This window comes from Brassica napus, chromosome C3 (assembly GCF_020379485.1).
Source record: "Brassica napus cultivar Da-Ae chromosome C3, Da-Ae, whole genome shotgun sequence".
Taxonomy (NCBI): domain Eukaryota; kingdom Viridiplantae; phylum Streptophyta; class Magnoliopsida; order Brassicales; family Brassicaceae; genus Brassica; species Brassica napus.
The window spans coordinates 38,964,261-38,990,240 of NC_063446.1; the positions used below are offsets into that span (position 1 = coordinate 38,964,261).

The 25,980-nt window shown below is 37.3% G+C and overlaps 4 protein-coding genes and 2 non-coding genes across 6 annotated transcripts; 1 reads left to right on the forward strand and 5 right to left on the reverse strand.

The window, feature by feature from the left end:
• Nucleotides 1–4,541: 4,541 nt before the first annotated feature.
• On the reverse strand, nt 4,542–6,174 carry LOC106433504 (elicitor peptide 1-like). The gene is made up of 2 exons (XM_013814367.3): nt 5,890–6,174; nt 4,542–5,019 (listed from the first exon to the last, which is right to left on the reverse strand). Exons 1-2 carry the CDS (start codon nt 6,052–6,054, stop codon nt 4,864–4,866), a joined length of 321 nt encoding a protein of 106 aa, XP_013669821.1. The 5' UTR covers nt 6,055–6,174; the 3' UTR covers nt 4,542–4,863.
• Nucleotides 6,175–12,750: 6,576 nt separating this feature from the next.
• Nucleotides 12,751–14,450, reverse strand: LOC106375585. Its single transcript, XM_013874317.3, has 2 exons — nt 14,043–14,450; nt 12,751–13,186 (listed from the first exon to the last, which is right to left on the reverse strand). Exons 1-2 carry the CDS (start codon nt 14,268–14,270, stop codon nt 12,953–12,955), a joined length of 462 nt encoding a protein of 153 aa, XP_013729771.1. The 5' UTR covers nt 14,271–14,450; the 3' UTR covers nt 12,751–12,952.
• Nucleotides 14,451–15,529: 1,079 nt separating this feature from the next.
• On the forward strand, nt 15,530–17,434 carry LOC106433517 (flotillin-like protein 3). Its single transcript, XM_013874340.3, has 2 exons — nt 15,530–15,964; nt 16,191–17,434. Exons 1-2 carry the CDS (start codon nt 15,601–15,603, stop codon nt 17,237–17,239), a joined length of 1,413 nt encoding a protein of 470 aa, XP_013729794.1. The 5' UTR covers nt 15,530–15,600; the 3' UTR covers nt 17,240–17,434.
• Nucleotides 17,435–18,832: 1,398 nt separating this feature from the next.
• On the reverse strand, nt 18,833–19,028 carry LOC125584740. The gene has a single exon (XR_007321649.1). It is a non-coding gene; the product is annotated as a U2 spliceosomal RNA (small nuclear RNA).
• A 463-nt stretch (nt 19,029–19,491) lies between these two features.
• Nucleotides 19,492–19,572, reverse strand: TRNAL-AAG. Its single transcript has one exon. It is a non-coding gene; the product is annotated as a tRNA-Leu (tRNA).
• A 224-nt stretch (nt 19,573–19,796) lies between these two features.
• Nucleotides 19,797–21,709, reverse strand: LOC106433519. Its single transcript, XM_013874342.3, has 3 exons — nt 21,403–21,709; nt 20,920–21,204; nt 19,797–20,111 (listed from the first exon to the last, which is right to left on the reverse strand). Exons 1-3 carry the CDS (start codon nt 21,418–21,420, stop codon nt 20,064–20,066), a joined length of 351 nt encoding a protein of 116 aa, XP_013729796.1. The 5' UTR covers nt 21,421–21,709; the 3' UTR covers nt 19,797–20,063.
• Nucleotides 21,710–25,980: the final 4,271 nt, after the last annotated feature.

Consider the following 25,980-nt stretch of genomic DNA (forward strand, 5'->3'; position numbering starts at 1 on the left):
GTCACCAAGTCAGTGTGGCAGGAATAGGTTGTACCTCCACGAAGAAGCAACTAGAGTGAAGGCACAAAGTGTGTAAAGCCTACAAAAGACTATGTTGGAGCAATGGCTATTTGTGGTAACAACATGTAGAAGCTTTAGTGAGGTCGTGTGAGTGACAGGAGAAACCTAAAGGGAAAAGGCGATTCAAGGTTAGACTTAGCTTGAAGATTCTGGTCAAAGGCAGAGAAAAATGCGCAGGCGGAATCGGGTTGAACAGGTTGTTACGACTGGTTGTAATCATGAGGATAAAGGGTATGAGACAATAGTCATCAACACTTGTTCCTGAAGCAGAAAGTCGCTACCACAGCTAGTAGAAGCGTGTGTGAGTTATACCTTAGAGGAATCGTCGTGGATGCCTGACTCGAAAATTCAAGATGAATAGACTCAAAAGGAGTAAGGAACACCAGTCTGATGTCCGACCATAGTGGTCAAGGTGGAGCTCTCAGATGAGAATCAAGCTCAAAGGCAAAAGGAGAAATTTGCAGAATTGACCAGGTCGGAACTTCATGCTTGAACAAGTCAGGGTTCAGGTTTTAGTTACAGCTTGAGAAACTCGTCATGGGTTCGAGTTTTGAGACGAGAGAAGCTGTAATGGAGTATCTCAGGAGCATCGCAGGGTTGGATGATGAGAGATACAGTGAAACGCCGACATGAACAATGAACAGTTGCAGAAACTTAGTTACAGAGACATGGTACTTCTAAAGGGTTATTTGATTCAGGTGGAGCCACTGAGATTATATAAGGATTGATGCATCAGGGATATATATAATCTGATTCCAGGTGGAGTGAGTCACTGGTTAGAAGATGTCTTGATTGGTTCAGCTGAATGGTAAAATTTTCGGTTAGCAACATGGTCAGCTTAAGGGAGTAAGAGCTGAAAGGAAAGGTTATTCCATGACTAGAGGGTCGTGGATATGTTCAGAGTGTCAAGGTCAGGAGTGTCAAGATTACTTAACAAGTACAAGGTGCATCATTAGGAGATTTGTAAGAGGAGTCTTACATAAGGGAACTTGTCGGTGAGACAAGTAAATCGGCATATGTATCATGAGTACACTGCAGTGAGGTTGATACAGAGGACCAAGAAAAATCAGTGTCGAGTATGATGCAAGATAACACGTGGTGAGGTACTTAGTTAAACTGAAAGGAAGTAAGTATCAAGATATACTGAAATATTGAGCAGTGAAGATGAAGAATGGTGAGATGAAGCAAAGTAAGAAACTGTTAGAAGACATTGCAGGGATTGCAGGGAATTGTCTTACAGTATGTCCATCTCAGGAAGGGTAAGACTTGTTCTCCACAAGCAGGCTCATCTTAAGCTCTGGTCATGGAACTGAAAGAAGTTTCATGAAGGCATAAGTCCTAGAAAAGCCGATTGCATTTATGGATCAGAACATGTGGAGTTCTGGATATATGGTCGCATCACAGGGGAATATTGAGGCAGTGTCCTCAGGAAAGTCCCTTAGCTAATGGCCAGATACTCATCAGGCTAATGGTGATTTAAACGAGTAACAGGTGTGTTCAAGTCGTTGATGGTGATGCACATGTTTTGGTGTTTGAAGACATCTTAATACAAGAAGGGTATTGAGATAATGATTTCACGGCTGAGTAAAGGAATGATATCAGGGATTCTAGATAGGATATCACAAGCAACTCGTGAGGAGAGCCAAGGCGTATCATGGATTAGATGGTATGAGGCTCCAGTTCATTTAACTAGCAGTGGGGTCTAAATATGTTAGTGGGGTTTTGTTGTTGCAGAACAGGTTGATCATATGGTGAAGCAAAGATATTTGTGTCGAAAGTCTTCCTAATCATGTGGTTTTAGACGGCGTGACCTACTTGTGATAGTAGTGGTACAAAGTGATGCTCAAGTGTAATCTGTTCAAGAACATCAAGGGTAAGTCAAAAACTGTTTCAGAGATATGGAGCATGAGTGACTTCAAGGGTTTGCAGTTGATTCAAGGAGATTTATGTGGTAGCAATTTTTGTTAACCACATGAAGGGTGAACCAAGGTTGTGTCGAAAGTCTGTCCAGCAGTGATGATTGGATGGCAGGTCCTGTTCAGAGTAGCAGCGGTACAAAACGTGTTCAAGGCTGAAGTGTTTTAAACAAGTAGAGAATCAGAGGTTGTTTCAGGTCTGAAGCATATGTGGTTCGAAGGTTGTTGCACAATATTGAAGGAATTTGATTCAAGGCTCAGTGCACATGGATGGAATCGAAAGGCCAAAGAGAAAATCAATATGCAGAAGGATGTTCAGGTTTCTGTTCAAGCACTTGAACAGGTTTGTGATTTTGACAGCAAGGTTGTGTTGTTGATAAGTTCACGAGGAGTAACAAGATATGAAGTAACACGACATCAATGAGGAGTTGATCTTGACACTTGGAGTGTAGCAGTTGAGTTCGCAACTCAAGACAATAGATGAAGGTGATGGATATTCAGATTGGCAATGGGATTGTCACATACCTTTCATCAGGCGTGATGTCTATGTTCATTAGTGAAACTAAGTGGATTTAAGTGTTTAATCTACTTAAGCAGTTGTGGTGTATAACTTGAAGCTTATGCAGGTTTAAAGAAGATCATGAAGGAACTTCAAGCTTAGCTCAAAGTGGAGCTGAGAGAAGTGAGAAGAGATAAGAGAAGACAAAGAGATGCAGAAGATGAGCAGGCTTGCTCAAGCATCAAGAGGTGTCGGCACAAAGTAAGGGTTATGGACTTAGACCAAACAGGTGGAGTTTTGTGAGGTTTGGTAAAGCCTATCAGACATATTCAATGTTGGGCCGGCTTGCACAAGTTACGCGCGGACAACATATGGGCCTAATCGTTGAAGTCCATTAGGTAAAGTGCTGATACAAAGAAGGAGAGATCACGACAGGGATCTCCAAGCTCAAACTGAGCCTCTAAGAGGTGGGAGCTTCCATGGCGTCTCTTTGAGAAATAGAGTAAGCTAGTGATAGATATGTAATCCTAGGCTTAGCTCTTAGCCATGTACTTCTATTGTATTTTTTTTATACTCTCTAGAGTTTGTATACCCAGGACAGAGAGTAATGATCTTGTAAACCACATCGGAGGTGTTTTACGATACTTCATAGTGGATGTTGTGGATCTTGAATCCACCCCAGATATAGCGAGCTGCGGCCGTGAACTGGGTGAACAATTCTTGAGTCATGAACAAGGATGAATCGTATGAGTAGTGAAAGAGACAGAGGTATTATGAGCTTGTATTCCGCAACAAGTGGATATCATAACCTCCCACATAACTAATATAGTACTATGGAATCATATTTTGTACTTTACTTTATTAGTTTGCAGATAATACGTAATGAATGTTCAAACAATTCAACACTCGCATTATTCCTTTAACGTGATGCAGCTTTTTGTTTGTTTGCTAATGGCTTAATGCATTTCATGGTCACTATGGTGGTAGTCGTGGCCGTGGTACTGGTCTCTTACAAATTGTAATTCTATAAGTAGAGGATCATGATTATTTTAGGGCATATCGTGTTCTTTTTATCCTGTAGGACCTATTATTATTAAGACCCCCAACCTTCTGTCTCATGGGTCACCAACTACTATGCCTTGTTTAATCATTATGATTCTTAAGTGACGCGAGACTTATCACCACCTATGGTTTATGATTGGGTTTATGAAATGTTTTCCTACTTTTATATTAATTTGTATAAAGAGAATATAACATAAATTCTTAGTTGGTGTAGATGTCTAAGAATGAAGAATGTTATATTGTTTTATATATTCGAAATTGGTGCTGCATGCTCCTCACTATTTTTTTTTTTTTCAGGTAACCGCAGGTTTCCGGCGACCGTGGTCAACCGACTATTCCCGCGAAGCCCACGGCACTCCACGTATTCTTGGGATTTAACCCTAGCTCGGGTGGCCAACGCGAGTCGAACCTGCGGGGAGCGTATTGGTTATGGGCCTCAACTACCTCTAGGCCAACCGCGTTGGTTTGCATGCTCCTCACTATATATATATATATATATATATGTATATATATATCTGTTATCAAATATTTAATTTTTTTATGAAGAGTATAATATCATCTCTTAATCGGTAACTTTGATGTTATCATGTATAATTCACATTGTGAATTTGTGATTTGATCTTTCTTTAATTCATTTTGTCTCTTTTTCTTTTACTTTAAGAAAAAACAGTGTTGCAGATATATAGGAGTGGAGACATTTAAAACTATAACCTACAAAGCACACGTCGTAGTTGATTCACACGAGTAGGCTTACCGACCTATAATATAATGTGAGGTAGGACGAGCTGATGACTAGTGGTTTAAACACCAAAATAATTAGGATTCAGGTAGACCTTTAATGTTTAACATTGATTAATGACAGTTACGTACGATAGTATTAGTAGTGGTTGTGAATTTACGCTGGAATATTAATGAAACTTTATTGTTGTTCTCAGATTAATGAACTAGCTTAGCCATTTTGTATCCGTAGTCCGTAGATAGTTAATATCATTAAGAACTATCAATACAAACAACAACACTATACTACCATTATTGAAACATTTATTAAAACAAAAATCATAACTGCGAATCAAACTAAATAATACTCCCTCCGTTTCATATTGTAACTAGTTTTAGGGAAATATTTTTGTCATGTAAGTAGTTTTCGTATTTCTAGGTAATTTTTACATTTATTGAATACAGTGTGACCAATCAAATTAAATAGACTTATTTTTTATTGGTTAAATAATATCTAACCTATTTATTATAAAATACTTCTTAATCTTCGTGTTTTTAGCCAAAACTAGTTATATTACGAAAAGAAGGAGCAGTAATGTAGTGAAACTGCTAGTGATGTTGCCCCGGTCGTCCTGAGCTAACTTTTTCCTTGTCCTTTTTCTTTGCTTTCACCTTTGATCCCCTACTCGTTATTATGATGCCGTTTTTACTGCCCATAGTCGCCACAACGACGTTGTCTTCCATGACCACATCTTCTTCCTCCTCCTGCAAGTAGAATCAGAACACACATGTTTGAGTTTTGTTTCGTAATACTACTAATTAAAGACATTCTATTCAAAATACTGATGTTTAGCCTGAATATCAACTTTTTTTTCTGTCGTTGCGCATATTATTAATCATTTTTTGCTTAAATATATATTATTAACCTATAACGCGAGTGTTGTTGTTACGCAAACTTAATGTAATTTGTAAAACAATTAACATGATTTTTCTAAAAAGTATATAACTTCCGAAGATAGGCAGCTAAATACTTTATACAACACAACATCAGAAAACGAAACTTAAATTCATCCCCTGTTCTAAAAATCTAGGCGGCCGCCTAGGCGTTACGCGTCACTTTTCCGCCCCGATTTATGCCAAATCGGTTTAAAAAATCGGATATCCGATTTTTTCCGCCTAGACCGCCTAAATGACCGCCTAGCCGCCTAAATGACCGCCTAGCCGCCTAGGCGGCCGCCTAATTTTTTTTTTTTTTTTTTAATTTTGTTTTTTAGTTTTAATAATATTTTTATTTGTTTATTTGATCTAAAATTTTATAAATATCATTTATATTCATAATTTTGATGAAAATTACACTATATTAAATTTATATATTCTATTTGTGTGTGTTTATACAATCATAAACATGAAAATGTATTAATGTTATACACAATTAAAGATTAACATGTTTTATAACATAGTAAACCATCTAAAAATTCCGCCCCGCGTAATTTCCGATTAATCCCCGATTGATTTTTTCTTTAGGCGCTAGGTCCAACCCGACCGCCCAACTAGCGCCTAACGCGTTCCAGAACAGGGAATTCATCCAATATATTTATCTTGGATTTTGATGTAAATATTGCTAGAGAAACTTACCGGCTGGTTTAAGGGTGCAGAATCTGACGACGTTTTCGTAACCGTGGGAGGATCATGACGAAGTATTCCAAGACACCTTAAGATAGCTTTAAGAGTTTGGTTGAGGAAATTAAAAGGAAGCCCTAGATAAGATGCTTCTTCGGTTTGTCTCTCAATTTTTTCCATTGGGATGAGATCTGAGTTAAGACTTTTACTAGTCGGATGATTAAGTTTAGTGAGAGAATTGAAGCTGTTCTTGTAAGGTGAGTGATTGAGAAGAGAGGCTAGAGAAACAGCTTTGCGTTTTATAGTGGGATGGTAACTCGGTATTTGGCGTGACTCTTTTTTTAATACTATACTAGAATATTCTAAATATTGGTGCTTTGAAACAAAACTACTTACAATTAAAAACGGAGGGAGTATCGTTTCTTAAATCATGACTTTCGGATAGAATTAATTAATTACACTGGGAGTTTTTAAATTTTTTTTTTTAACGTTGATGACAACCGACAATATTATTTGCCTTATGAGGATCTACGCTTAACTGCATCACCTGAGCCGTCCTTCGAAGATCTACGCCAACCGGATTTACTTGCACCATGGTGAAGATTTCTTGTAAGCCTTTCTTCCATAGTCTGTATAATTGTTTAATAAATCGCTTTCTCCGGGAATTGAAACCTGAACTTCTTTTAATGTACAATCTGCAAAAAATTGCATAGCCTGAGATTTGAACTCTAGACTTGGGTGTAGAAACCTTTAAATTTTAACCACTAGACTACGGTGGAAGCACCGGTTTTTAATTTATTTTGTTGATAGAATGAAATGATTATTGATGCGTATACTAAATTATGTATATATTGTTGTCATTAGCTATATCAAGCATGTGGCTTTGACCTTTTCGTGGGTTGATGACTCTACTAATCATCTGACTTAGAGCTCGTTTGATCGCATAAAGCTCTGCTAATCATCTAACTTAGAGTTCGTTTAATTATTTACTATAATCATCTAACCAACCGATGTATTGTCTTGTGAAATAAACTGGAGTAACATTTAACTAAAACTTGGTAACTGCAGTTAGATAGTTTAGTGACGATTAAAATCGAAAAGCAACTTTCTCTAGTTCTTTCTTATCGGTGGACATCCCTTATCGGTGGACCTGGTCCCCTGGACATTTCATAATTAAGAAAGATAATTTTAAAAAACTTATGATATTGTATGTTTTAATTTTCAAATATAACTATCAAAGTTACAAATATCAAAAGTATCACTAATTTAACGTTTTAGGAAGGGTTTGTACAGTGTTACAAAAAAAGGAAGGGTTTGTTAAAAAATAAGAAGGAATGGGAAACGTTTCGTAAACTTTGAAACCTTACGAAATTTATATAGGGAAATAAATATAAGGAATAATAATATACTAGTTCAGGTCACATTCGATTGTAGAAAAACGCATGTGGTCAAATATTGTTGTCTCGGAAAAAAAAAGTAAAGAGAAGAAATAACAAGAAACAACGACGCATTGGCATTGGATAAGTCTTTTGGATTTTCCGAATTGTTTTGCTTTCCAAGACGTTTTTTGATCCCCGTTAACTATTTTTGTTTGACCAGCACACGTTTTTATTTTAAAACTCGATTAATGTGATTTTTTTTTGGTCAACACTAGATTAATGTGATTGTTTTTAATATTTCCACATACTTTGTTTTCTTTGTTGTTTCACAGTTAGTATCTATAATCATGTATTGTCATTGAGAGTACTGTGAAACCTAACAGAGAAACGTAATGAAGAAGAAAATACTTTTATTTTTATTACTTCTTTTTTAACTTGTCTTTCTCAGCCACCCCTTACATCATTATATACATCCTTTAGATCTTATCCTAGTTCCTAACATCAGCACACTGTAGCACAGCTGTCTAGGCATCCAAATCTATTCGTTGTAACAATGCCCTTAGCTGGCTTGATCGTACAACGCTCACGCAAGAGCTGTGTGTTGACAGCCTTATCAGAACAGGACAAAGATTGCTTCTTGGGCTGAGACTGTGTATCACTCTTCTTCTTATCACTCGTTTGGGATTTCGGAGAAGGCCCAATCTCAATATTGTCTTTACACCCCCTCAAACTTGGCGTAGGAGGCACGGAAACACCAAGTTTGCCTCGCCATTTGAAAAATGGCTCATGAGACAGAGACTTCGTGAAAACATCAGCAAGCTGTAACGTTCCTGGAATGTGTTTCACCTCGAGAGCTTTGAGAGCAACCCTTTCACGAACATAGTGATAATCGATATCAAAATGTTTAGTCCTTTTGTGAAACATAGGGTTGGCTGTGAGACAAACCGCCAAAAGATTGTCACAGAGAAGCAGAGGCGTAACCTATTGCTGCAAACCCATAATCCTCAACATATTTTGCAACCAAACGATCTCCGATGCTGCAACTGACATGGTTCGATACTCAGCTTCTGTGGAAGACTTTGAGACAGTATCATGACGCTTTGCAGACCAAGATATCACATTAGAGCCGAAGAGAGTACATAATCCACCTGTGGAACGGCGAGTTTCTTTGCAACCGGCCCAATCAGAATCACTGTAACAGACCAGTGTAGAGCTGGTATTTGACTTGATGCTAATTCCCATCTCAAATGTTCCTTTGACATACCTCAGAATCCTCTTCAACAGACTGAAATCAGAGTTACTCGGTTGATGCATCTTTTGACAAATATAGTTCACCGAGAATTGAAGATCTGGTCTTGTTAAGGTCAGGTACTGCAATTTGCCTGCTAGACTTCGAAAGTACGATGGCTCCGCAAACAATTCATCATGGCCTGGTAAGTTATCAAGCTTCAACGGCAACGAAGTTGGCATTGGGGAACAATCTTGCATACCAGCGTTGATGAGGAGATCTTGAGCATACTTTGACTGATTCATAAAGAGACCATCATCACACTGATGCACTTGTATACCCAAGAAGTAGTGGAGTGAACCCATATCTTTCATCCTGAACACAGAACTCAAATGGTCCAGCAGTGTGTTTACTAACACATCATTGTTTCCTGTCAGTATCATATCATCGACATATAAGAGGAGGTAGATGACGTTGGTACCGTGATGATAGACAAACAAGGAGGGATCAGGGAAGCTACACTCGAACCCAAACTCCAAAAGAAAATTATTGAATTTGTCAAACCATGCTCTTGGAGCCTGTTTTAAGCCATATATAGCTTTCTTCAGTTTTCAGACATGATCTGGTCTTGTGGAGTCAACAAAACCGGGAGGTTGAGTCATATAGACAGTCTCCTTCAAGTCACCATGTAAGAAAGCGTTATGTACATCTAACTGTTTAATCTTCCACTTCTTAGTCACATCGACATGCAAGACTGTTCTTATTGTTGCCGTTCTCACAACAGGGCTGAATGTCTCCAAAAAATCAATGCCCTCTTCTTGTTCATTTCCCCTGGCCACCAATCTCGATCTGAGCTTAAGCAATGTGCCAAATGCATCCAACTTGGTCTTGTGAACCCAACCACAACTAACTGGATTTTGTCCTTCTTCTGGTGGCACCAACTCAAAGGTTCATGTCTCTACCATGTTGTCGATCTCAACTTGCATTGCATTTTTCCAACCCGGATCTTGGAGAGCAGCTTTAATACTTTTTGGTTCAGGATAGACAGACTTGACTGCAACCATAGCATACCTTGGATTGGGTTTTACAATTCCAACACGCGCTCGAGTAGTCATGGGATGAAGCACTGGAGCTGCTTGATCAATCACCTCATTACTTTGATGTGATTCAGCTGATCCAGAAGATTCACTAACATGATTATGATCATATATAGGTGTTCCCTGCACTATTGAGCTGTGAAGTTCCTGGACTGGATTATCAACTACCACAAACTGAGGCGGAAGTTCTTCAACTTGAACTTCTTGTTGCTTGGCGATGTCTTGATCAGATACGCCTATGCTTGAATGAAGATTCATTGTCTTCCAGGAGTTCAACAAGACAGAATCAGTAGGTTTGTGATATGAACTATACATGTCTCCAAACGGAAACTGACTTTCATCAAACAACACATGCCTTGAGATGAAAACTCTTCCAGTTGGCGGATACAAACAACGATACCCCTTGTACTTCTCATTATATCCCAAGAACACACAGACCAGTGATTTGGGATCAAATTTGTTCTTCATATATGGTCTCAGATAGGGGTAACATTTGCACCCAAAAACTCGTAGTGAAGTATATACTGGTGCCTTTCCATTTAGAACTTCAAACGGACTCTTCCTGTCTTTAAGAACAGACGAAGGAAGCAAGTTTCCAATGAAGTTAGCAGTAAAAAACGCTTCAACCCATAACTGCTGGGGAACTTTGCTGTCAAGCATCATGGTGATTCCAAGCTCTGTAATGTGTCTGTGTTTTCGCTCAGAAAGACCATTTTGATGCGGTGTATGTGGACATGAAAGCAGTTGTTTGATACCATGAAACTCAAGATGCTTCAGAAACTGTTTGTTGATAAATTCACCTCCTCCATCACACTGAAACTGACCAATTCTGTGTTGATACTGATTCTCAACCAAGCTTTGAAAACGAACAAACACAGAAAAGAAATCTGACTTGAGCTTCAACGGATAGAACCAAGCAAATCTTGAGAAATTATCGATGAAAATAACATAATACTTGAATCCTTGTGAGGAAACCACAGGACTTGGTCCCCACAAATCACAATGAATCCATTCCAGAGGACGATGTGAAACAGATAACGAGGCTACAAAAGGGAGATTAGAACTTTTATCTAAATGACAAGCATCACAACATAAACGTGAGCTTGCTTTATTCATAACTATAGCTGATTGTTGAGACAGTTGCTGAAGAACCTCCATGTGTGTATGACCCAACCTCTTATGCCATACACAATCACTTGTAGCTTGCTGTCTTGTAGAATAGAAAGCTTGAAATCTTGAGTCCTTCAGCACATACAAGTCTTTATGTCTTCTTCCTTGTGTTATCACCTTGCTGGTTGCTTTGTCCTTAACACACACAGAATTAGCATCGAAGGTAAATTCACAAGGATAATCAACTGTCAACTTTGAGACAGACAACAGTGATTTGGTTATTCCTGGACAGATCAAAATATCTTTAAGAGGCAATGTACCTTGTGGAGTCTGAAGAGAAATAGAGCCAACATGAGTGATGGGTAAGTAATCACCGTTGCCAACGATCACTTGATCATCACCTAAATATGGTTCAGATGATTGAAGCTGAGCAGTGTTGTTGGTGATGTGAGCGGAAGCTGCAGAGTCGGGGTACCATTCTTGACCAGAGTTCTGATGATTGGAGAAGAGTGTCATCGCTGTGAGTGCAGAATGAACTGAATCCGGAGACTGGTAATCTTGATCAAAACGATTATAACACCGAGCTGCAGAGTGTCCATAGCAGCCACAGATTTGGCAAGTAGGTCTTGTGTTTGAGTTAGCACTAGATCCTCCTGCAAACTGATGTTGGAATCCTCTTCCACGAGTAGAGTATGATGAGTTACCTCTGCCTCGGTGACCTCCTCTCTGATTGTAGTTACCACGGCCTCTTGTATTGTAGCCTCGACCAGCATGAAATGCCAAGTGAGGACTCACTTCTGTTGACTGATTGTAGACCTTGAGCTTGTCGTCAAAAGTTATGAGCTTGAACACTGCATCTTCAAAACTCAGTTGTGGGATTGTATCCATAGAGTGCTCAATAACTGTACAGATTGACTCATACTCCTTGCCTAAACCACTCAATGCACCATAGATCATTTCTTGTTCCGTTATGGCACAACCGATAGAGTCTAACTGATCACAAACTCCTTTAACATCTCCTAAGTACTCAGACATAGATTTCTGACCTTTTGTCATACCTTGCCGTTTCCTTTGCAAATCTAACTTCCGTGTAGCAGACACTCTGTTGTACTTCTGACCAAGAGAGACCCAGACGTCCTGAGCCGAGTGTAAGCCGTAAACTGCACGCAAAGCTTCTTCTGACAAGGAACCAAACAACCACGCGATGACCAACTGATCTTTACGCATCCACTTCGCAAACTCAGGATTGACTTCTTCACTAACTGTATCGCCACTCCTGATTGTAATCGTAGGAGAAGGCCGCAGAGTAGTCCCATTGATGAACCCCAACAGAGACTGGCTAGAAAGAAACGATTCGAACTGGGTCTTCCAGAGAAGATAGTTCGAAGATGAGAGCTTCAGAGTAACACACTGTGTGATACTTAAAGATGGAGTAGAAACGATTGCTGAAGGCTCTTCCATGGCTCTGATACCATGTGAAACCTAACAGAGAAACGTAATGAAAAAGAAAATATTTTTGTTTTTATTACTTCTTTTTCAACTTGTCTTTCTCAGCCACCCCTTACATCATTATATACATCCTTTAGATCTTATCCTAGTTCCTAACATCAGCACACTGTAGCACAGCTGTCTAGGCATCCAAATCTATTCGTTGTAACAATGCCCTTAGCTGGCTTGATCGTACAACGCTCACGCAAGAGCTGTGTGTTGACAGCCTTATCAGAACAGGACAAAGATTGCTTCTTGGGCTGAGACTGTGTATCACTCTTCTTCTTATCACTCGTTTGGGCTTTCGGAGAAGGCCCAATCTCAATACTGTCTTTAACTACAACTAAGTTTTGTTTGTTTACATGTTTATTTTCGATTTAAATAACTAAAAACGAAATATATGGTGTGAATAGTTTGGATACATTTTCAGTTTGTTTATTCTTTAAAATATTAACTTAGTTGAAGTTTAGTCATTTTAAGTTTACTATCAACACTTCACATTATAGTCTAACTTTCTAATAGCAGTCGATATATTTTGGACACAAATTGACACGCGGTCGGGAGATTTCAAATGTACCACCGATATAAAAAAACGCATTTAAAATATTTTAACCCACAGTTATTCACTGAGTTAACTCGTTCGTGTTAACCCCAACAATATAACCTTTCCATATAGTTACAAGTTTCTTCATTTCTCTCCTACTCAATAGTGCTACGCATCAACAACACATATTAAAAACGTGTATGTTCTTCTTCTATATTCACAAGAACTTGGATCACCTCTGTTTCTTAGATTCAGGTCTCAGAGAATCGTCAGTTTCTTCTGTACTCCGGTCAAGCCCAAAACACTTAAGGAATGCGGTTCCAGCAAGCTGAAACAAATTACAAGGATGATACAAAATACTACTACTCGAATCTTCATCAGAAGAACTTTCCTCTTCCTCTGTTCTCGTGACTCTCCTTGTCTCAGCTGGTGCTATCTCTCCTTTTATGGCCTGAGAACTTCCCATCTGTCATAACAAATGCACATGACTTCATCAACAAACGATGGATCTAAGAAACGGGTCTGTGATTAACCATAACCTATAATAATGCGTGTAAATACCACACAATATTTTGACGAGAAGAATTTGGAAAAACCGTACTAACTAGAGAAGGTTCTTCTAACTCCTCTCTAGTCTCCAGATCAATAATCCAAAATGTCTGACACGCAACTTAAATTTACAAGTTCTAGTTCCATAATTATCTAAGAATCTGAGACTAATGTGCCGGTTTTTCCAAACATGTGGCAACCAAAAAACCAAACTTGTAAACAAAAGCTTTCCTGTTGAAACTGTTGTAGCAAAGTAAAGAAGGGCAATAGAGGAAGTAAGTTGTTTACTTAAAAGACAACAAACAGAAGATTATCATTGCTTAAAGATAACATTAGACATCTCTTATGAAACCTACGTACGGCAAAAGCTTTAACGCCAAGATAAAAACAAAATCTTTAATCTTCAAGTAATCAAGAAGTTCCAAAACACACATAATAAACCTGAAAAATCTCAGTGTCAAGATCTAAAGACACATGGCTCTCAGCAATTGAATCGCATAAGAGATGACATAAACTTAAAAACATATAAAGATCCAAAAAAAAAACCATAATTAGGAATCACACATTGTCAATGTTTAGATTACTTTCTTAAAATCTAATTACAACTTTTTCTCGCTGGGCATTACATTCTAATGCAGCTAATCCTGGCTCTGCTATTTTCGTAAATTACAATCTAACCCCTAAAGATTCGATTTCAGATCATATATCTCAATTGGAACACACATTACAAAAAAAAAAAACAGCAAGTCAACGGGGAAGCATTAAGAGTTTACCTGATTAGACTGTACTACGGAGAACCCCAAGCCACGGTGGTGGCTGATCGGGATCGGATCTCCAGCAAGAAACCTCCCAGAGGCGGACGTAGAAGGAAGTGAATCGGAAGATGAGACACTGCTCTCGCTGACATCTGAGGATAACAATCCGAAGACGCAGAGGAGGAGGAAGAAGACGAACATTTGGATCCATACGAGCCACGAGAGGTTACTATAGCTGTCTACCATCAGAAACTCCAATATATATATATATAGAGAGAGAGGAAGAATATGAATTTGACCGAAGGAGAGATTCTGAATCCACGAGAGACTCTCTCTCTCTCTCTTTTGATTGATTGATTGTTGGGAAGAAGATGATGATCAACGGAAAGACGACGAGATATTGGGTGGGTGGGTGGGTGGATAGATAAAGCGACGGAGCTGTGATCCTTCCTTTCTCCTGAAAATAACGGCTTGCTTTAGTTGGTAGTCCACGTGTAGCACGTTGATTTGTTAAAATGTTGGAAAAAAAACACGCCATCGTTGTATGTCGTTTACGATTTTCCCGTGATTTTATGTAAGTTGTTAGTATGTTTAATTTTTAATTAGCGATTGCATTTGATTAGTTATGAGAAACTCGTCTTGTGTTTTTTCAGATATGGATGGATATGACTACTGGTGAGTTCCTGAATTCAATATTTATTCAATTCAACGACAAATTTAGCTAATAGTTATCCTTTATTTCTCTATTTTTAATTAAAAACTAGTCATACACAATCTGTGGGTATTGAGAAGAAAATAAACTGAAATCCCATATAGAATACAGCTTGTTCGGATATGTCATATATGAGTATTCTTTACGAATATTTAAAAGATGTTCCGGAGTTTCTTGGATGCTTCACCAATATATCAACCATAAACCATAATATATCTTTTATTTAATTATTCTTTCAATCTTTTTTTATAAATATTCTTTCCATTCCAAAATATCTATGTTTTAGAAGAATATTTTTTATATTTTTCGGTTAAAATATTTTTTTAATGCACTATTTAATGATAAAATGTAAACTTCAAAAAAATTGTGTTTATTATATTATATTGGTTAAAATGTAAGAAAATAATTAATTAGAAAAAGTAATGCATTTGATAATCACAAATTAATTTAGTATTGTAATTTTTTTTGTCAACAATATATTATTTTAATATGAGTAAAAAATCTAAAACTTGTTTTTTGGGAATCGATGGAATATTATACTTTAATAAAAAAGTCAAAGATAAACATTAAACACCATTGATATTTATCAATAAATATACATGGATTTATCGTATAATAACAATTTATTTAGTAGACTTTGACCCAAAAAAAGCAAACATATAATACATGTAGATCACTAAATTGTAAACTTGGAGATAAAGAAAAGGAAATTAATAATAATAATTTGTTTGTTTCCGAGTATTATTTTCCATTTTTCCTAATTACGCGTATATATTAAGAACTCTTATATAAGTACTTGCGTCTTATGATACCTCTCTCTACACACATACATACACAAACAAACCTAACAAGTTTCAAAGAAGAATGAGTTACAAAGTCGCAAGAGCATCGCAGTACCTCGCCATCACCGGTGGTGGGATCAAAGACATCAAACTCGCCAAGAAGTCGTGGGTCTTTCCATGGCAATCTTGTACCGTCTTCGACGTCTCTCCGGTCAACTACACCTTCGAGGTCCAAGCCATGAGTTCCGAGAAACTCCCCTTTGTTATCCCCGCCGTGTTCACCATCGGTCCACGCGTCGATGACCCTCACGCTCTCTTGTTGTACGCCATGCTTATGTCTCAGCACGACAAGCACTCTAACCACGTCAACGAGCTTGTTCAGGGTGTTATCGAAGGAGAGACTCGTGTCCTCGTCGCCTCCATGACCATGGAAGAGGTCTTCAAAGGTAAAATCACCAGATACAAATCTTGAAACCCTAGATTTGTATCTTGCTTGCGTGGCAAGTCTTGAACATAGGCTAGTGAAATCCCCAATTTTATTTTTTATTTTTTTATTATTTAATTATTTTTGTTAAAGAATTTTAATTATATAAATTCTTACTAAATTGTTTATAATATTCTTTTCGCTGATTTGCCTCTTGAAGTTTGATTATTGTGTTTTTTTTTTCGTAGGAACAAAGGAGTTTAAGCAGGAAGTGTTTGAGAAGGTTCAACTTGAGCTAAACCAGTTTGGTCTTGTGATCTACAACGCCAACGTGAAGCAGCTCGTTGATGTCCCTGGACATGAGTACTTCTCTTACTTGGGTCAGAAGACTCAGATGGAAGCAGCTAACCAAGCCAAGATCGATGTCGCCGAGGCTAAGATGAAGGGAGAGGTCGGTGCTAAAGAACGTACCGGTCTCACCATCCAGAACGCAGCCAAGATCGACGCTGAGTCGAAGATCATCGCAACTCAGAGGCTAGGAGAAGGGACAAAGGAGGAGATCAAGGTGAAGACCGAGGTCCAAGTGTTTCAGAACGAGAAGGAGGCTCTCGTCGCTCACGCTGATGCAGCACTCGCGATTCAGAAGGCTGCTTTGACCAAAAACTCTCGTGTGGCTGAGGTTGAAGCTGGCAAGGCCGTTGCTATGAGGGAAGCTGAGCTTCAGACGCAAGTCGAGAAGATGAATGCTTTGACTCGGACGGAGAAGCTCAAAGCCGAGTTCCTCAGCAAAGCCACTGTTGAGTATGAGACCAAGGTGCAAGAAGCTAACTGGGAGCTGTATGACAAGCAGAAGAAGGCAGAAGCTGTTCTTTACGAGAAGCAGAAGCAAGCGGAGGCTACTAAAGCTGCAGCTGATGCATCCTTCTATGCTAAACAGAGAGATGCGGATGGGCTTGTGGCCATGGCCACTGCTCAAGGGACTTACATCAAGACTCTCTTGGACGCGGTTGACAATGACTACTCGGCGATGAGGGACTTTTTGATGATCAACAATGGGGTTTATCAGGATATCGCCAAGACCAATGCTTTGGCCATCAGGGACTTGCAGCCTAAGATCAGTGTGTGGAACCAAGGTGGTGGTGCTGGTGTTGATCAGGGGATGGGTAGTGGTGGTATGAAGGAAATTGCTGGACTCTACAAGATGTTGCCACCGGTTCTTGATACGGTTTATGAGCAGACCGGGATGCAGCCACCTGCTTGGATTGGTACACTACGTGGTGCTGAGTCCAGACAGTAACTTCGGGTTCAACAACATAACGGTTGAGAGTTTCAAGAGTGCTTTTTAACATTTATTTTAAGCTTTTGGGTGTGTTTTTTTAATGCTTTGTAGAGATGATAATCACAATTTCATCTTAGAATCGTGTCTATGACTAAGTCTTTCATCAAGTGTGTTTAATTATTTCAATATATCCAGCATCAATTGTTTTTTTAATTGAATATCGACCAGTGGGTGTAACTGCGAAGATTGTAGGTACAACTGATTCAGATAAAAAAAACTATTTAAAAAGCTTGACTATGTTACACAACTACGGCAGACATGTTTTACTTTGAAAAATAATGATACATACATATACATACATATATATATATATATATATAGGCTTTGACTATGCAAATTGTAATTTGGTCTCTGCAAATTGTAATAAATCATGATCTAGACCCTCGGGCATATTATTATGATCTAGACCCTCATGAATATTATACATTACATGATTGCATCATTATCAAACTACTTGAAAAAATAGTGGTAGCAGCTATGGTTTAAGCTTTTTTTGTTGTCAATGGTTATTTACAAGAGGGATATTTATTTGACCAAGACTCACAGGTCACGATCAATTCGCTAAACTAAGTGACTAATTATTAAAGACCAACAAACAAAAACTGGAGTTTTTATTTTTTAACGCTTTGAGAACATTAAAAGTCTAGCATTGTATTATACACACAATAGCATCTGCCAAATCTGACTTGGAAAGAGCTTTCGAAAAGAATGTGAAATTTTCATTGACTTTTAAGGGAAAAAAAAGGCTTGTATCAGAGTATTGTGTGATGTGTGATGATATTACCTTTCATCTCTCTTGATTATCCATCAAGACAATGGTCCAAAGCATACAAACTTTATTGCGATGGCCCGATGATCACTAATTTGAAATGCATCGAGGGACCACGGACCACCCTCCGATTAGCTTTCCTCAGTCGGAACATTTCTAAAGAGTGGTCCTCCACTCCCTTAACTGCAATATCCTCTTTTTAGCAAAATAGCATTAATTATCGTAGTTGTCATTCAAGAGCAGTGGGTAAAATTTTCAAGACGATAGGTTCCACTGAATTTAAAAACATTTTTAAATTAACCAATGTCGAAAAAATTGCACAGTATAAAGTATAAACATTAACCTAACAATAATTTTAACTTAGTAAGTACAAAAGTTACCAGTGGTTGAAATAGATTAATAACAATTTATTTTACTTATATGTTAAACACGTTGATAGTATATAATTGACCATTTTCAAATCGTACAATTTGATAAATACTTAAATTAGTAAAAAGTAAAAACAATAAAAAAATCTAAATTTCAAGACTTTGAACATAATAGGAAAACAAGTCAATATATACAATGTGATGGGCTTTGAATGATATAGGATCTGCTCTCGTCGTCCAACTTATAGGGCTATCACTAAAGGCCCAATTACTCTTTTTCGAGTTACAAACATAGCCAACCCGTGACCAGTATTCCTTAGAACAAAACATGCCCTATTACCCCTAACAGGCATGTAACTAAATACGAACCAGTGCTTTTCGGAGTAAACACAAAAAAATTGGACTATTTGATTGATGGGTTGAGCCAGGCCCGTGCAGTAGTGCAACGCAAGGGCAACTCCCGAAAGCCCAGATAGCAAGCTATCTTGATGGGCTTCCCCCCTGAAAAAATATAGTTAACATCGTATGGGCCGATGACCCATATATCAAATATTAAACTGATAAGAACAGATACTACACTTGATCTTAGCCAAAAGGCCGAGAAAGGTATAAATTGAACGATGTGACACGGCCTCTTATTTATACTTGCTAGAAGATCTAACTTTTTCTAGCTAACCGATGTGGGAGGAGAAAACGTAACACAAAACAACCGCCTACCGGTTATTCCGAAAATAACCTCTTTTTACTTAATTACTTCGTTTTTGTTTTCGACTTTTCCCCCACTGATCATAGTTGATGGGTTCTAACGAATGCAAACTCTGGGAATCTAAAAAGCATTATCTTATCTTGTTTCGTTCTTTCAGCCACACGATCTTCAAAGCAAGTTTGTTATAGTCTGTATCTCTTCAAAAACCTGTGATAAGATCTTGTCCGTAAAGCTTTGTATTTTACTTTGATGACTTTGGACCAGTAACAAAAGGAGAGGTTTAGATCGACGGGTTATAGCCTTATAAGTGGAATCAGTAGTAACTAATAAGATCTGTTTTAACGAGTAATGAAAAAAAAAAAAAAACTGTTGACAGTGGGATTTGAACCCACGCCCTTTCGGACCAGAACCTTAATCTGGCGCCTTAGACCAACTCGGCCATATCAACTTTGTTGATTCAATTTCAATGTTCACTGTTCATAATCGTTTTCATCAGAAATAGACGAGGACATGTACATCTTTCTTAGTGTGACTTCTCTATTTACACTATAGCCTCCAATAAGCTTAGTTAAGGTAGTTTAAGACTTTACGAGGATGATTGTAGTAAACGTATCTTATGTGTTTTGATTATCAGATACTTAGATAGTTAGAGATGGCAAACGCAATTCAAAGTAAGTACAAAAGAATCTACTCTGCATTACACAATACTGAAAACATCAATCTCTGGGAAAGTTAAACTACACTTCAAATTAATACCAAAAACATAGTTAGACACTGGAAGATAACAGTAAACGGCAGACAAACTTGATTAATACTTTACTGCTTCCGCAGAAAAATATAAGTGTAATGGTTTCACTCTACCATTACACTTCATTATTATAAATAATCGAAACAGCTGAAGATTCATCTCATCGTCGTCTCTATTATAAAAAAAAACCTTCAAGCTTTAACGCAGCAGTTGAAGCAGCTGAAGATTCCTCTCCTCGTCTGTGCAGTTCACGTGGTAGGTCACAAAAGTTTATAAGCCACACATTTTTCTTGTAAAGGATTATGCTTTACTTTGATTAAAAGAAACCATTACAAGAACTATATAGTTATTTCTTTGATGTGATTCTATAACCATGTAAACCCCCTCAACCATACCCAATCATGCTCCAGATCTAATATAAACACAAAATCTACTCTATGAAGTTTGGTGGGGGTGTTAATATCATGTGTATATATAAATAGCAGCTAGCAACTTAACTTAGACCAAACACCGAGGGACCACATTCACCCAATTGCTAGAAGAAGCCATATAATGCTTACAAAGTTAGATAATCAACCCAAGAAGGTAAGGCGCACATCAAATGAACACACACAGCTATAATCCAAAATACACAATCATCCAATTCACATAGACACAACTCAGTCAAAATCTAAAAGAAAAAGTCTGCAATTTTGAAAAAGGTAAAGTAGAACAAACAATGTGTGACCCAACATCTAACCATATAAAGTTACAAAGCTAGATTCCACAACCTAACTAAATTACATACACCTACCTAACGGTTTGAAGACACAATCAATCATCTAGATCATATACACCCACAGCAAGAAAAAATGAATGTTAAGATGGGAAATTCAAGTGTATGCATGTAACTCAATTAATATAAACACATGATCAACTATATAGAACAAACATTGTGTAACCAAATTACTACAAAGTTATATTCGATAGCCTATATTAATGGCACAGAACTGATCCTGAACACAATCAATCATTCAGTTATCAACAAAAAAAATTGAAATCTCTTACAGATGGAGAAAGTGGCTGGTGGTGAGAGAACTCAGTGTTGGTTCTGTTGTTGTCGCTGTGAACAGTCGTGAGTTTAGGCTTCGTATTATCAACTGAAGTAGGTTGGTTATGAAAAGGGTTAATGAGGTCTTCTTCGTTGCCAAGACTGGCTCGAGAAAGATCTCTCTTGTTCTGTTTCCTCATCTCTCTGATCTTTGTGAAATCCATTGAGTAGTCAGGAATGGTTCCTCCTTTCTGATCCCAGTCTCCAAACTGTGGTACTGATAGCCATGGCGAGTTCTTGTTCTGTCAACAAAAGAAAAAAACCCTTAAATCGTTTGTTCTGATTCTCAACAGATTCAATAGTTTCGATATATAAGAGATTAATTAAAAAACATGTAAAAATTCACTCTATAAAAGCGAATGATCATGGATCATTTCAACTTTAGAATTGATTCTCTAGAGGAAAAACAGAAGAATAAGAAAGGTTTGAGAGATTTAAACCTCCTTTAGATCATCCATACGACCAAAGCTGTAGTGAGAAGAGAGAATCCTCCTGTATCTTGTTTTCTTGAAAATATGATATCAGGAGCAAGAGAGATGGTAATGGAGAGAACATATATAAAGAAAGCAGGAAGGTATGCAATATTTAATAGAGCAAAATTACAGCTAGATTGGGTGGTACGAATACAGTGTTACACAACATGTATTCAAATATTTTATTTTACGTTCTTTTTATATTTTTTTCTATCAAAAAAAAAAGATAAAAGCATTTGTGAACAGATTACTAATAATGTCATTCACTGGGACATGCACACGCTTTATGCGCGTCAGCTTTTGCTTCTATCTTCTGTGAGCGTACCCCATACGTGGTTTTGCTGGTCTAGCTATTGAATATGGATACGATTTTTGATTTTTGATTTTTGATCTAATCTGATTCTCGATTTTATAAAATTCTATTTTTTCCTAGAGAATTAGTTAGCGAATTACACGCACTCCAAACAAAAAAAAAAGGATTCCATAACATGTTGACAAGAAAGAAAAGCCATAACATATTTTAACATAAGTAGATAGATGTGTTTTGTTATATAAAAATCAAACCTAGCCGACTATCTATCGTTACTGAATATGAATATGTACATATTAAAAAACAAAAGTCTAAAATCTATACTATTTGCGAAGTAATTTTTAGCATCAGAGCTCTCACGTTCAAAGTTAGAGCGGTTAATATCTATACTACCCTTAATGAATTTTATATATAATTAATTATATAATCAAAAACAAATTTTTATTAATAATATTAACTTTTAAAAAAAATAAGATAATTCTTATATATTGGGTTGTTATCTTAAAACATATTTTTCAATTATAAGATTTAAAAATAAAATATAAAACAATTATAATAAATTAAGTGATTAAAGTCAATGTTATCTTTAATAAATTTAAATTAAACATATATATTTAGTTAGATTTTTGTCATATATATATATATATATTTGATTTAATTTTTTGAAAACATATATAATAAGTTATTATGCTAATTTTTAAATTAATAAAAAAAATAAACTAATAAATATTTGTAAAGTGATTAAGCCCGCATATGCGGGCAAGACGCCTAGTTAGTTAATAAAAATAAGGACGACTTAGTTTGGTTAGATATATAATCATGGAGGCGATTAACATAAGTAACTTCATGTTTAATGTTGCCAGCCGGTACGTGATATATATTAATAAATTTATAGATGGAGATTGTTTTCAATTTTATTGCATGATATTTAATATATACAGATTCATTCACTTTTTGTAACGATATTTAAAGGAGAATAAAACCTAAAACTTGGTGGCGTTACCCATAGATAGGCCTGAGACTTATTACCCGAAATCCGGATTCGATCCGAGATCCGCTCTGGATCCGCTCCAAAAATAGGATATCCGGGGTGCTCGGATCCGAATCCGGATAGTAAAATCTTGGATCCGTGTAAACCGAATCCGGATCCGGATATCTTAATTTTTAGGTCCGGATATCTGGATCCGGATCCGTATTTTTAAAATACATTAAATTTTTAAATTTTATTAATATTTATATTTGATATATTAATATTTATACATAAATTAATCTTATAATATTATATTTTAGTTTTTACAATATTATAAACATATATAAATATATTTATAAATATTTAGTTTATGTATTATATTAAAAAATTAGTATTTTTTGTTAAAAAAATTATTTTTAATTATTTTGACGGATCCGGATCCGGATCCGGATCCGGATATCCGCGGATAATAGAATATCGAGACGGATATCCGAAACCCGGATATCTGGAAACCACGAATCCGAATCCGGATCCGGATCCGGATCTGGATACCCTAAATTTTCCGGATATCCGGATCCGTCCCAGGGCTGCCCCTAGAGCAGTTTACGTGCCTGGTGTTGTATTTTGACTAGTGGCAGACCGTGACAAGTGTCTTTCGTTCCCAGGATTTATATGAACCACACAGTGGTAATTTGGCAGTGTCAGCTTCGACCATCTCCTCTCCCACAATCACAACTTTTTACTTTTCTTTGTTGTCTTTTAATTATTGACTTTTAAAGAACACATGCATTGGATATGACATTCCAAGAGACGGAACTGAAAAAACGAATAAGTCAGTATTCTATTATTAATTACAGTCAACAAGCATGATCAATATTTTGTGGTAACTGGAATGTATATGGAGCAGGTTTAGAAATTAAGAAACGTTACAATCTCATACCAGTAGTGGCATGAATCTTTTCTGTGGACCGAACCACCAAATACACTATGTGACAAATATTTCGAAATCATTCAGCTCAATAAAAATAACCGGGTTGACGTCGATTGGCCCCTAAACTACATGAACCAACGATTTTTCCACTCAGACTTCTTGCCTCATCAATTGCCCTCCTGAACAAAATAATCGATCAATTTTCCACAATTTTAAACAGATTAGCTAAAACGCGTTTAGTGACTCAAATTCGCGATTAAAAACACCTGATTGCCCAATAAAAGACTCGATTAAAGCTTGACCCGATTCTAATACCACAATATCTTATGATATTTTTTTTTTGCGTCAAATTCAATTACAAATTGGGGGTTAGGGTTCATCGACATCGACAAAGTTGATACCAATATCTTGGGTTCATTGACATCGATTTAAGCAACTGTAATCGAGAATATAGGGTTCTTGAAGGATTTATGGAGGACGATGAAGGACATGGAGAAAGTTCGGTTCGTGTTGACACTGCGACAATGGAGGTCGATGAAGAAACTTGGTTTCCTGTCCTAGTAACTTCGGCGACTACAGATGAAGAGGAGGCAAATAGAGAATGGAGCATTTATGTTACTCTTGTAACTCCTGTTACTGAAGCGTCGAGGATGGATGAAGCAAACGACGATGATGAGGAGTATTGGGAGTATGAAATTGGTCAGAAGCCAAGAGAGTGTGAGACGGAAAACGAAGAAGATGGGAATGCTCAAATCAAAAACAATGAAGAAGAAGAGCTTGAAGATCGTTACGAGTTTGAAATTGAGGCTTCAATGGCTGATTTTCAGGATGAGGAGTTCATTGGCAGGAATGTAATTCCAGAAAGATCGGATGAAGACGAAGATGAGTTAAATATTAGGTATCGACGAAGCAAAAAATCGAAGGATAAACTAGAAGTGGGAACAACTTTCTAGTCTGGTTACGAGTTCAAAGAAGCGGCCTTACACTACGAATTGAGCAAAGGTCGAAACATTGAGCAAAGCAGGTGGGACAAAACGAAGCTTAGCTTCAAGTGTGCAAATGGAGGCAAGTGCAAATGGAGGGTCTATTGTGCTTTTGATCAGCCGAAGCAGAAGTGGTTGGTAAAGACTAGGTACATATATCATAGTTGTACGCCTAATGGGAAGTGTAAGCTTCTAAGGAGTCCGGTTATAACTAGGTTGTTTCTTGATAAACTGCGAGAGGATAATAAATTAATGCCTGAGAAGATTCAAGAGCAGATAAAGGAAAAGTGGAAACTGATAGCTTCAAGAAATCAATGCCAAAGAAGAAGAACAGTGACTTTGCAGTGGCTTGACAAGGAGTATGCCGACCAATTTGCTCATCTCCAAGGTTATGTGAGAGATATTGAAAAGACCAACTCATGTACAAGTGTAGTACTTGAAACCATTCCTAATGCTGCTAAAAAAGATGTGTTTGATCGATTCTACGTCTGCTTCGAGAAGCTTAGAAGCTTGTGGAGTGGGACTTGTAGGCCAATCATAGGGCTTGATTTTTAAAGGTCGCTACAAAAGGAATACTACTCATTCCTGTAGGACATGACGCTAATAATCAGATTTATCTGTTTGCTTGGGCGGTGGTACAAGGTGAGAATTCAGATACATGGTTTTGGTTTATCAAGCGACTGAAGCATGATCTCAATCTTGGAGATGGTAGAAAATTTGTTCTTCTATCAGAATGTTCAAAGGTAAAGAAATCATTTTTCAAGATTACGGCTTTCTTGTTTAAATTTGAGTGATTGCTTGTTTAATTTTTTTTTTAAACTTTTCAGGGACTTATAAGTGCTATTAAACAAGAGTTACCACAGACGGAGCATAGAAGATGTGTGAAGTATATAGTTGAGAATCTGAAGAAAAAGCACAAGAAGAAAGATTTTCTGAAAACAAAGGTGTGGAATCTCGCTTGGAGCTGTAATCCGACACAGTTCAAGGAAGAACTCAGTAAGTTGAAGGACTATAGTATGTCTTTGTACGAAGATGTGATGAAATAGGGAACCAAAGACATGGTCTTTAGCATACTATAGACTCGGTAGCTTCTATGAGGATGTCGACAATAATGCTACTGAATCGTTTAACTCAACTATTACCGGAGCTCGAGCTAAGTCATTTGTGCCTATGTTGGAGACTATTAGAAGGAAAGCCATGCTCCAAATAGCGAAGAGGAACAAGAAATCACAGAGGCGACAGAAGAAGTTTACCAAATATGTTGTCGATATGCTTAAGTCTGCGAAGGAAGATGCTGACAAGTGTATAACGACTCCTTGTACTCATGGGGTATTTGATGTACGTTTGGAAA